This window comes from Macaca thibetana, chromosome 13, assembly GCF_024542745.1.
Source record: "Macaca thibetana thibetana isolate TM-01 chromosome 13, ASM2454274v1, whole genome shotgun sequence".
NCBI lineage: Eukaryota > Metazoa > Chordata > Mammalia > Primates > Cercopithecidae > Macaca > Macaca thibetana.
The window spans coordinates 87,362,573-87,374,688 of NC_065590.1; the positions used below are offsets into that span (position 1 = coordinate 87,362,573).

The 12,116-nt window shown below is 35.0% G+C and overlaps 1 protein-coding gene across 4 annotated transcripts in view; it reads left to right on the plus strand.

The window, feature by feature from the left end:
• Positions 1-12,116, plus strand: part of WDR35 (WD repeat domain 35) — a 69,870-nt gene that overhangs the window by 43,428 nt on the left and 14,326 nt on the right. For all 4 annotated transcript variants that reach the window (XM_050754164.1, XM_050754163.1, XM_050754165.1 and 1 more), the window contains 5 exons: positions 352-562; positions 5,618-5,698; positions 9,032-9,168; positions 9,813-10,016; positions 11,380-11,526. In XM_050754164.1, the coding sequence (XP_050610121.1) occupies positions 352-562; positions 5,618-5,698; positions 9,032-9,168; positions 9,813-10,016; positions 11,380-11,526 (780 nt within the window). The remainder of the gene's footprint in view (positions 1-351; positions 563-5,617; positions 5,699-9,031; positions 9,169-9,812; positions 10,017-11,379; positions 11,527-12,116) is intronic.

The following is a 12,116-nucleotide window of genomic DNA, read 5'->3' on the forward strand; positions in this document are numbered from 1 at the left end:
TAAAATTCAGTATGGTTTTATTTTATACTGCATTTGGTTTAAATATCTTTAATGGGGCATATGGAAGTACTAGTGTAATTTTTACTCATAAAACTTAAAAGCATTGAGATTATTTTATATTTAATACCCGTTGGTTTCATCTCTTTGGATACATTTTCCTCAGAAGAGAGCAAAATGGAGAGCAGTCCATATCTTGTATCAAATTTATTTAAAAAAATTTAAGCCATTTCTACTGTATTCCAGGCTTCTGATAATCTGATTTTGAAGAAGAATGGCTGTAGGTAATTATTCTCATGATTGCTGATAGTAATTTTATAGTTTTTTCCTTTTCTCCAATTGCATTATTTTTAGCCGTCTTGCTATCATAGATATCTCAGGAGTTCTGACTTTCTTTGACTTGGATGCTCGAGTAATGGACAGTACAGGACAGCAAGTAGTTGGAGAGTTGTTAAAATTGGAGCGAAGAGATGTCTGGGATATGAAGTGGGCCAAAGATAATCCTGATTTGTTTGCAATGATGGAGAAGACAAGAATGTATGTTTTCAGAAACTTGGATCCTGAGGTAAAAACAAGAAATGAGTGTTAACAGTCTATAAATAATGAGCCAAATATAAAAACCTGGATGATTCCCCCTTGTTTCTTTAAGAAGTTTGTTGAACAGCAGTGCCAACATGGCTGCATGAATTTCTGAAAATAAATAGGAACATTTCTGTGGATTTTAAAAATATTCGGTCTTAGGTGAGAAAATGCTTATCTATTAAATATTCTCTAGTTTCTCCGAAAAGTACTTCCTAGGCATTTATTTATCTGTTCTAAAAAGGTGGAGCCATGGTCACTAGTCCTTTTTTTTCCTTGTCAAACTTAAGAAAACAAAGAAAGTCAGTAGTCTTATCTACCAGAATTTCTTAAAAGAACCTAATAAAAAAAATACAGTTTTCAAATTTCCTTGTCCATTCATTCTTTTCTGTCTCTTTATTCACTTTATTCTGTGCTTACTTTGTCTTATTTCTGTTTACATTTATCATATTGCTCACAAATCTGTGTTCTTTCTTAACCCAGATATTCTTAAAAGTATGCAAGTCCAGGCAGTGATTAATCTCTTTTTTGGGTATGAGGAAGCCCCCTCTGTTCCCATTTTTAAGGTTATATTTTGATTTTCTGCTTGTGGCTCACATCAGCTAATTTCTATGCTCTGGATTTTCCTGTCACTTAGTTGACTCTGGCCAACTGTCAGCTGTTGTATTTAGGAAATACAAAATAATCTGAGTGGTAATCTAATCAAAATATCATTAAGAAGATAAATCTTTTAAATGACTTTTGAATTAGTAATGGATTTCAATTTGGAATTTTCTGTACTCCTGCTGCACTCTACTCTTGTAAATAATAAGGAATAAGTTAATAAATGCTTTATATCGTTAATTTCCATTTGTTTGCATGTATAGCTTCCTTCTTGGGAAGAAATTGCATGCTTGGGCCCCTGAGCTGCCAAAGGGTTTCTGGAGTAATTTATTTAGTGGTAAACTGTTTGCTCCTTTCATATCCTAAATTATTTTCACATTTCCCCATTTGAGCCCTACTCAGGAATTTTGGATGTAAAATGCCCTGATGTAAAGTGCTGTCAAAGGTTCTGTTAAGGCTTTTGCAAGTCTTAGGATCTTTGTGATTCTTCGACCCTGAGAAATGGTTCAAAGGAAAGGCATTCAGATTCAGGGCTGTTGCATTTGACCTGTAAGCATGGGCTTCTTTCAGGGGTCCAAGGGAAATTTAATCCTTGCCACAAAACAATTGTGGGAATTTGACAGGTAATCACAGGATAACCTTGAGGATGGGAGTAGAATACTTTTTGAATGTTAAGAGTCTTTTCTATCCTTTGCCCTGCTCATACTAAGTCACAAATCATATGCCTGGAAAAGGGAGAATGTTTGTTATATCTGGCTGCTCATAATGTGTCTATAGCACACATGGTCAGTCTGGTACAAGTGAAATTTTTGCCTGGTGGAAAGAGTTTCTTAAGTAGTTTTAACAGAACAACCTTTTAAAAACATACTATTTTTTAATTTGAATTTGTTTTCTGGTTTGGCATGTAGTTCGATTTCTGTTAGATTTAGAGCTAGATGGATTTCTTACAACCTTCCCACTGTCTGGATTTCTTTATAAATGATGCTGTTCTGTTCTTTTCATTCACAAGGACACTGGCTTTCTGTGGTCGCAACTGGTTTAGCTGCTCTGCTCATTTGCTTTTCTAGCTGCTAATTGATCATGTAAGAACATGATCTCTTCAAAACAGAGAAGATCTGTTTTACAGGATCTGCTGAGCTACATTTAATAGTATGTTCCTTCAGGACATATATTCTGTGTTATTGTTTAGGAGATAAGTTATTGTTTGACAGGTAATAGTAGAATATATTTTTATCCTTTTGAGTGTTGTTAAGAATTCTAAATTCATACCTTTATTTAAGCTGTAAGTCTTCAGATTATTTGAGAGAAAAAGATGCCATCTGTGTGCAAAGTTTTAATTCACTGATAAAGTACATTTTTTTTGAGAATTAGGAGATGAATATTTAATGTTGATATTCCCTGCTTGATCATTTTCCTCTCCAGTGACCCTCTGAAGGTACTGATTGTGCTCTTTTGTTCTTTTTCTTGGCTCTTCCTTCTCATTGGCACTACAATTTCATATTCACGTTTCTTTCATATCTCATAATTTCATCAATCAGACTCTCATTTTTGTACATTTGCTTCTTTTTCAAACAAGGTGCTCCCAAACTTTTGAATATATGCTTTTATATATACATATTTATTTAGAAATTATTTACATGACCTACCATATTAATATATTATGAATCATGGGCCAAAATAGAAATTTTAAAAGAATGAGAAAAATAAATTTTACTGGATGATATAACTTTATTTTTATAAGTCATGCTAATTGCTATGGTTCATGCTAATGTTACATTAGCTAGTATGTCAGCATAATGCAGATTTTAGAGCAAGGTTTTGTTAACTTAGTGGATAAAAGTCTCACGTTTCAAATAGTCTACTTGATAACTTTGACCTTGCTGACTTTTGGTCAGAACTGATAGGATTGTCATTGTTTTCATGTCATAATATGACTGACACAAGGATCTGTACTAGGAGTAAGAGAGGTGTCAGTTCTACCTTTCCTTGTTGGCTTGTGCTTACATTATTAATATTACTTTTAATTTACAAATTCTTTGCAAGAAGCTTTTTAAGCTGCTTGTCCAGTTTGTGAGGGTTAGCTAAAATTAGGTAATGTAATCCCTAAATTCACTTAGGTATATGCAAACCTCAGTATGTCACAATACACTAAAATTATAGGACAAATAAGGGTACTTCAGGATATTCATTATGTGGTACATATTATGAGGCCTTCTGATTTGTGTGCTGAATAAAGGTGCCAATATTTCTTGGTGTAGTATAGATTATTAAAGCTTTGGAAACTTTTTTAATAAAAAGAAATATCTTGTATACTGCTTAGGTGAGACCCTGCTGGTCTGAAACTTCGTATTTAAATGAAGTGTGTGAATAGTTAGCTAATGAATTTTGGAAACTAAAGAAAATTGGTTAATTCCAGCAGAAGTTGAATTTTTAAAATCTGAATTGCATGAATGTGTGTATTTACTTATGCATTAATAATCAGATTATTTTTGAAACTCTTAGTTTTTAATTTCTCTCTCTCCATCTTTCTCCCTTTCTCTTTGGTAGTATTTTTTTTTCCATAGATCAACTTTCGTGAGTTTATCTTTTGATTATCTTGTTTTGTTGCACTGTCTAGCCAAAAATAAAAAAAATTTCTAATGATAAACATGTTTATACAAATATATTTGATTTACATATAGTATCAAAATAATCGAGGTATACAAAAGGCCCCTATACCCTATAAGAAATATCTTATTATATATGCTTCCTTTTTAAATTAAATTTTGTTCTGATTCTTTGTTTTTTGCTCTTAAAGCATATTATTTACCTTTATGTAATACAACCCTTTTTTAAGGTAATAAAGGGGTTTTATGAAATTTTCTTATGTAACTTGAATATTTTATTCAACAATTTGTAATTTTTAAAAGAAAAACAACTTTTTTGGCCGGGTGCAGTGGCTCAAGCCTGTAATCCCAGCACTTTGGGAGGCTGAGACGGGCGGATCACGAGGTCAGGAGATCGAGACCATCCTGGCTAACCCGATGAAACCCCGTCTCTACTAAAACAATACAAAAAACTAGCCGGGCGAGGTGGCGGGTGCCTGTAGTCCCAGCTACTTGGGAGGCTGAGGCAGGAGAATGGCGTGAACCCAGGAGACGGAGCTTGCAGTGAGCCGAGATCCGGCCACTGTACTCCAGCCTGGGCAACAGAGCGAGACTCCGTCTCAAAAAAAAAAAAAAAAAAAAAGTTATTTTATTTTATTATTTTTTTAAAGATGGTGTTTCACTGTGTTGGCCAAGCTGATCTCAAACTCTAGGCCAGAAATGATCCTCTTGTCTCAGCCTTCCAAAGTGCTGGGATTAAAGGCATGAGCCATCAGGCCCAGTCTGAAAAACATTTAAAAACCCTCAAAACACTTATAGTATGCATACAAGAGCCTCATTCTTAAACATACTAAAGTCAAACTAAATATGATTCCGTTTTTACCTCTTGTTTTCATCTTTTTGGTGTCTTCTTTTTATTATAATTTCTGAATCATATGTGAAGGACCAACTTTCAGAGTTACAAATTTGAAATGTTATTTCATTTGGATTTTGGTTACTTTCTACTTTATGAAATATATACATACACATAGTTTTAAAAATTGCAATCTGATACTGTTTCTATTACCAGACAACATTATTCTATTTTTTTTACAGTATTCTTAGAGGTATTAAGTATATTGGCAGTTTATTTATTTTTGTCTATATAATATTGATACCTTTTTTTCTACTAAAGATCTAGGGTAGCTACTTTACTTTATAATATGCATATCCTATTTTTTACTTCAACAAGCCTGTATAACACTAAGAGGCAGACGTATAACAGTCTCATGCACTTACATATTGGCAAATAAGTCTTAAGAGTAGGAAATATATCGGGAATGCACTCTGGTTCATGTTACAGAGGAGAGACTGTTCAGTGTGGTGTGGGATTTCTTTGATAGATGGGCTTACATACAAATATAGCATTTATCAGTTTTATGAAGAATTAACTTTAATATTGAATTGCATGAATTAGAATTTTCAAGCTATGTAAGACTTTTTATTAATTGAGAAAATTGAATTGAATATTACATGCTATTAGGGAATTAATATTAATTATATAAGGTGTGATCATAGTAATGTGGCCATGTAAGAGAAAATTCTTATGTTTTAAAGATATGTACGAAATAGTTAGGGGTAAAATATCATGATGTTCGTAATTTACTGCACTTACTTTACAATACTTCAGCCAAGAAGTTAAATGAAGCATATTTACCATAATGTTAATTACTTAGGTTATGGGTATATAGGTTTTAATGACATTCTCTCTTCTGTTTACCGGAAACCTCTGATAATAAAATTTAAAAGCATGATTTGTTAGAAGAGAGGAAATTTTACATAATGAAACATAATATTTGTTTTTGTCTTTAAAGGAACCCATTCAGACCTCTGGATATATTTGTAATTTTGAGGATTTAGAAATTAAATCTGTTCTTTTGGATGAGATATTAAAGGTAATTCCTAAAAAGTTACATTTCTGTTGCTAGCTTGACTGGGGATTATTTATTTCTGGACCAGGCAGTGTAGTATCCTCGTTAGCAGTGTGGACCCAGGAGTCAGATGTATCTCAGGTCCAGCCCTGCTCTCTTATTGTTCAGCCTTTAGGTGGGTGCCCTCATCTTTTTGAGCTTCACTTTCCTTTCCTGTAAATGGTGTTAAAAATGTATGAGTCTCAGTTATTGCCTTTATAAAATATGGATAATACGACTACTTATAGGATTGTCATCATTTAAGATAATGTGTGAAAAGCAATTAGCACAATGCTACGGCCAAGCGAGAGCTTAAAAAAAAGAGTGCTAATTGCTGTTATTGTTTTTGTAGTAATAATGATGTACTGAAGAACTATTTAGGAGTTTAGCCTTTTTCTAGTTCTAAGATACTCGAGTAACTTTTTTTTAGAGATCTATCTTTTCATTTTTTCCAGGATTTGTAAAATAATTCTTTTTTTAAATTCAAGACATGATTTTGAACCCCTGCATTGGCCTTCATTGACCATCGTTTGAGAATTTTTTTCCTCTAAGAATATACTGAGATAAGTTTTACCTTCATTTTAGTCAAAGCATTAACTTTTTCTATATAATATATATAGTTTTTGAATTGAGATAGTAGATTTAAAATTTCCAGAAGTTAGTGGCAATTTGAAACAGGTTTTCATATTTGGGTTTGATATGTAAATTATGGCTCTTTTCTTGTGAACCAGTTTCATTTTTCTATATCGTAACCACCATGCAGCAACAGGATGGGCCCCCACCCAAAATTTGGTTTGGATGTAAAGATTGATGATACCATAGAGACACCAAGAATGTATCTTCCATAATGAGGTTTTTTAGGAGAGAGAAGGGCAGGCTTCCCAAGCTGTCTGAAATGTCTGGAAAGCACAGGGACAGGAGACTGGCTCGAGGGTGTTTTTGTTGTTGTTTTGTTGTTTAGTAGTTAGGGAGTGGGTCTGGGGTAAGGATTTTAATGGATAGGGACTTATGTGGTTTGAAACTCACTGGCGCCCCAAAGTAAGGAGCATCTGGACTTCCTCATTAGCTTGCCCCATATGAGGCAGAGGGGAAGAAGAAGGGGTGAGGTTTAAAAGCTGTCAGCAGCCAGCCATCAAAAATGGAGTCTGGGCTGTTATTACCTAGGATTATGTAACCTCCAGATTTGACTATTTGACTCTCCTCTATATGGATAGCACTTTTCTTGTCCTTGTTTAAGGTATATGACTTGTAAAACTAATGAACTTATTTCATTGCCTGTTTAACTTGAATACAGTACCACCAGATAATATTTTTTCCTTTTCCTCACATGTGAAGAAAGTTGTCTTTTTTTTTTTTTTTTTTTTTTCAGCAGGGTTTCTCTCTGTCACCCAGGCTGGAGTGCAGTGGTGCCATCATGGCTCACTGTAGCCTCTGCCTCCCCAGCTCAAGTGATCCTCCCACCTCAGCCTCATGAGTAGCTGGGGTCCCAGGCACAGGCCACCATGCTTGGCTAATTTTTTGTGTTTTTTTCTTTTTGTAGAGATGGGGTTTCGCCATGTTGGCCAAGGCTGGTCTTGAACTCCTGGGTTCAAGTGAAACTCTCGCTTTGCCCTCCCAAAATGTTAGGATTACAGGTGTGAGCCACCATGCCCAGCCAGAACATGTTTCCTGCTTGTCTTCTTTCCCAAAAAGATTCAGGGAAAGAAGACCTTGTTTCTTTCTTTCTTTTTTTTTTCCCCCCCGAATATGTGGTTTTTCCAGTGCCCTTTAAAAAAGCAGTCATAAATGGGTAGAGTCAAACTAAGGTGACTGAAATATTTTGTCTGTTTTTATATATTTAATGGTTTGATAGAGAGTGAGCTTCTTGAATCCCTAACCTCTAGCAAACATCTGATATAGAGTTGGTTTTCAGAAAGTGTTGGTTAAATTGATTTTTAAAAATGAATACTTTATTGCTTAAAAAAATGGCACAGTTATGTAGAATTCAAGCAGTACAGAAAAGTACTGAAAAAAGTTTAAAAAAAACGTAAATCCCACAACTCAGATATTTTAGTTTTTACCATTAGATTAAACATCAGAACATCATTCCTAACAGCTGCATGTTATATATGGAAATATGGATTTGATAGATTTAGATGGATGAACAGAAGTAATTTTATAAAAATGGCATCATTGTACAATCTACTTTTTTAGTGTTAATTTAATTAGATAACCTGAAAGTGAGTTTAAAGGAATTCTAGACTTTTTGATAGTATTTTTCCACTACAAACAATACCATTTTCCTGGGTTGAGAAGAAAAATTATGAAAAAACAGGAAGTTATTAGTCTAAATTATATTTTAATTTTTAATAGTATTGTCTTTCCACTCTAAAAGATAACATTCTTACATTTTCTTCTGTTTTTCCTTTTGTGGATATATTATTTTTACATGGTCAAGATTTAGAACATTTTAATTTTGTCTTATAATCCTAATTTCCAGTTGTTTAGTCTTAATATTTAAATGAATTCAAAGCTTTTTACTACATTTTCTCTGTACATAAGTTCTTAATTTTGATTAATCTTTTAGTTGGCTGGATTTCATCATTAGTAGTGTTTTTCAAGAAAGGCTGATAAATTTCCAATTGCCTTAAGCTCTAGAATGCATGAAAATGCCTGTGGTGTTGTTGCTGTAATTGATGATTATATTGAATTTTGTGAAGTTTTTTAGATAAAGAAGGCTCTCAATGGTAAAATGATTTACCCAAAGTTCATCTGTTCATCAATTCAGCAACTATTAAGAGCCAATAAGACACAATTCTTGGCCTCAGGTAGAAGAGTTGAGGAGATGAATAAGTAATTCAGTTGCCGGAAAAGAGTTGGGGTGCTGTGATTCAGTCACGATGGTTTACCTGTTCAAAGTTCTGAAGCAGGAGAGCGTTAGATCAGTTCTGAGATAATGAATATTGAATACTGTAAATAGGACAGCTAGGCATTGTGCTGAATCTTTGAGATATGTTATCTTATTTAAGGTGAAAAACCAATCTGAGCAGAGGGAAACAGGGATGCGTAACTGTGAGGGACCCCTTCTGCCATTTTCCTCTGTCCCCTTTTCCTCATAGGCTACCTGATTGCCTCAGGAGGGACTTCACTTGTGGGTTTTGGGTGTTTTTCAAATAACTCAGAAGACCCAAACATGAAGATTTCTCTTCCTTATTTTGCTCACAATACGATGCTGTTTTTTTTCTTGTTTTGTTTTGTTCTGGTTTTTAATATAAAAAAGAAACACATACTCTAACAGCAAGTATTTGAATTTTTTTTTGTTTCCATCTTTACTTTCAGGATCCAGAACATCCAAACAAGGATTACCTAATTAACTTTGAGATTCGGTCTCTGCGAGATAGCCGAGCACTGATTGAGAAGGTTGGAATTAAAGATGCATCTCAGTTCATAGAGGACAATCCACACCCCCGACTTTGGTATTTAAAAAAAAGCAAACTCTCCCAAGATGTCAGGTGTAGGCTTTTAAAGTCTCAGCTCTGTCCGTCTGCTCCCCTACTATCCTCGTGATGGGAACAAACTTCCATTCTTGCTCTTCTTTTTAAAATATAGAAATTTGGCCGGGCGCGGTGGCTCAAGCCTGTAATCCCAGCACTTTGGGAGGCCGAGGTGGGCGGATCACGAGGTCAGGAGATCGAGACCATCCTGGCTAACCCAGTGAAACCCCGTCTCTACTAAAAAAATCCAAAAAAAAAAACTAGCTGGGCGAGGTGGCGGGCGCCTGTAGTCCCAGCTGCTCGGGAGGCTGAGGCAGGAGAATGGCGGGAACCCGGGAGGCGGAGCTTGCAGTGAGCTGAGATCCGGCCACTGCACTCCAGCCTGGGCAACAGAGCGAGACTCCATCTCAAAAAAAAAAAAAATAAATAAATAAAATATAGAAATTCATTTTAGATTTGGAAGTCCTCAAAATAAGCAGAATATTATTTGAAAAATGTTTGCATGTGTTACTTTCCACCATGTTTCTCTAGAAACAATAGACATAATAATTGATAATTGTGATTCAAGACTAGTTTATCAGTAATTTGCAATATGCATTTATGTTTTTGTTTCTTTTAAAATAAAGGCGCCTACTGGCTGAAGCAGCTCTTCAGAAACTGGATCTATACACTGCAGAGCAAGCATTTGTGCGCTGCAAAGATTACCAAGGCATTAAGTTTGTGAAGCGCTTGGGCAAACTACTGAGTGAGTCAATGAAACAGGCTGAAGTTGTTGGCTACTTTGGCAGGTTTGAAGAGGCTGAAAGAACGTATCTCGAGATGGACAGAAGGTAAATTACGAAGGTGCAGGCATCCCTGAGTGCTCTGTCAGTTCATCATTGTATTTTTTACAAATGGGGACTATAAATAGATTAGGTGTGTCATACAGTTTCTTTCAGAAATTAATTTTACGTTTGGATTACAACCTAGATATTCTACATGCCCCTCATTTATTTGTGTTTCATAGTCTGGAGGCAGTTTTATTCTCTGTTTTTAAATTTAATAATGGCTGACTATGGGAGGTTTTCTTTTTATTTGGTGGGAAAAAATGATAGAACAACAGAGACTGAGATCTTTCAGATTTATGACATAGCTCATTATTCCAGTTCTTTCTTTCTTTGTTTGTTTAGGTCATTATTTAATTTTCTGTTGTCAAGAGGCATAAAATAAAAATCAGAAGTAGTTAGGGAGTGAGATTAGTTCTTTAGATTTCATTTTTGATTTATATAAAATAATGTATGAACTTCATAAATACTTCTTCTTTTGAATTAAAGAACTGTAAGGCCTGTCTCCCTCGCCAGGAATCAAACCCAGGCAGCTGCTGTGAAAGCAGAGAATCTTAGCCACTGAACCTCAAGGTGGAGAGTCTGTCTGAACTTCATTTCAGCTGTTAACATTGTATCTCATTTTCATTAATGTTATTTATACTCCCAGGAGATCTCTAATATGACTTAGGCTCTGAAAAGAATTATAAAACCACATGTGTTTACACCGTGTTTTGTTTTGAAATAAACCTGATCACGTCTAAGACACTGCTGAAAAGAAATGATTATTATTTAAATCATTATTTTGCTAAATAAATTGAAAGTCCAGGAAAGTAAAGGCACAACATTGTTTTATTTTCCCTAGTCTGGTATCTTAGACCATTTGGACTGCTATAACAAGATACCTGAGACTGGATAATTTATAAAGAATGGAAATATTTTTCTCACAGTTCTGGAGACTAGGAAGTCTAAGGTCAAGGCATCAACAGTTTTAGTGTCTGTTGAGGGCCCTGTCTTACTTCCAAGATGGTGCTTTGAATGTTATGCCTTTACACAGTGGAAAGTGAAAAGGGCAAAAGGGGCAAATTCTCTGAAGAGTCTTTTATAAGGGTGTTAATGAATTCATAAGGGCAGACATAATGACTTCCCCAAAACCCCACCTCTTAATACTATCACAATGGAGATTAAGTTTTAACATGAATTTTGGAGGGGACACACATTCAAACCATAACCTCCAGGTGCTCCTCATTTCCTCTTACCTAGTCAGGCTAAGTTTCTAAAATGTTTGACATTGTTCACTGCTGTGTAGTCTCAGCACCTAGAACTGTGTCTAACACATAGTAGGCTCTTGGTAAATATTTGTCAAATGAATGAATGCCTTTGTTTGTAGGGATCTTGCTATTGGCCTCCGGCTGAAATTAGGGGATTGGTTTAGAGTACTCCAGCTCCTGAAAACTGGATCTGGTGATGCAGATGACAGTCTCATGGAACAAGCCAACAATGCCATTGGAGACTACTTTGCTGATCGACAAAAGTGGTATGTAACTTACCTGGAGCTCCTCAAGCATTTGTGCAACACTTAGTAGCTGCCTGAGTACTTCTCTAGGAAGTAATCCTGGGGAAATTAAGATCATGTTCTTGAATTCTAAGATGCAGATACCTCTAGATTCATCTTGGAAAGGCAGAGATCCTGTGAAGTTGTGAGATGAGCACTACAAAAATTTGGAGTGTATAAACACAAAACTTGCACTTAGCTCCACGCAGTTTTCTCTTTGAGACTACTTGGATAGTAGTCAAAGAGATACTGTGAGTATATAATTCTACAATGTTTTATGACTTATTTTTGAACAAAGTTTAATAAATGTTTTTATTTGCTTTATTATATATTATTTTCAGAAATCATTGACTTTTGTTCTTTTCATTTTGATTAGTATGCTTATTTATGTCGGTGTTTGGGAGTAAAGCAGTGGTATTTCTTAAGAATAGCCAAGGAATGTTACAACTAGAATATGCTTTAGATTTTTTTCCCCATTTATATGTTTGAAAGTTACTCTGGAGCTGAAGATAATGAACAGTAATACTAGCACTGGGAATTCTGATGAAGGAACATTTTGGTTGAAAGGGCTT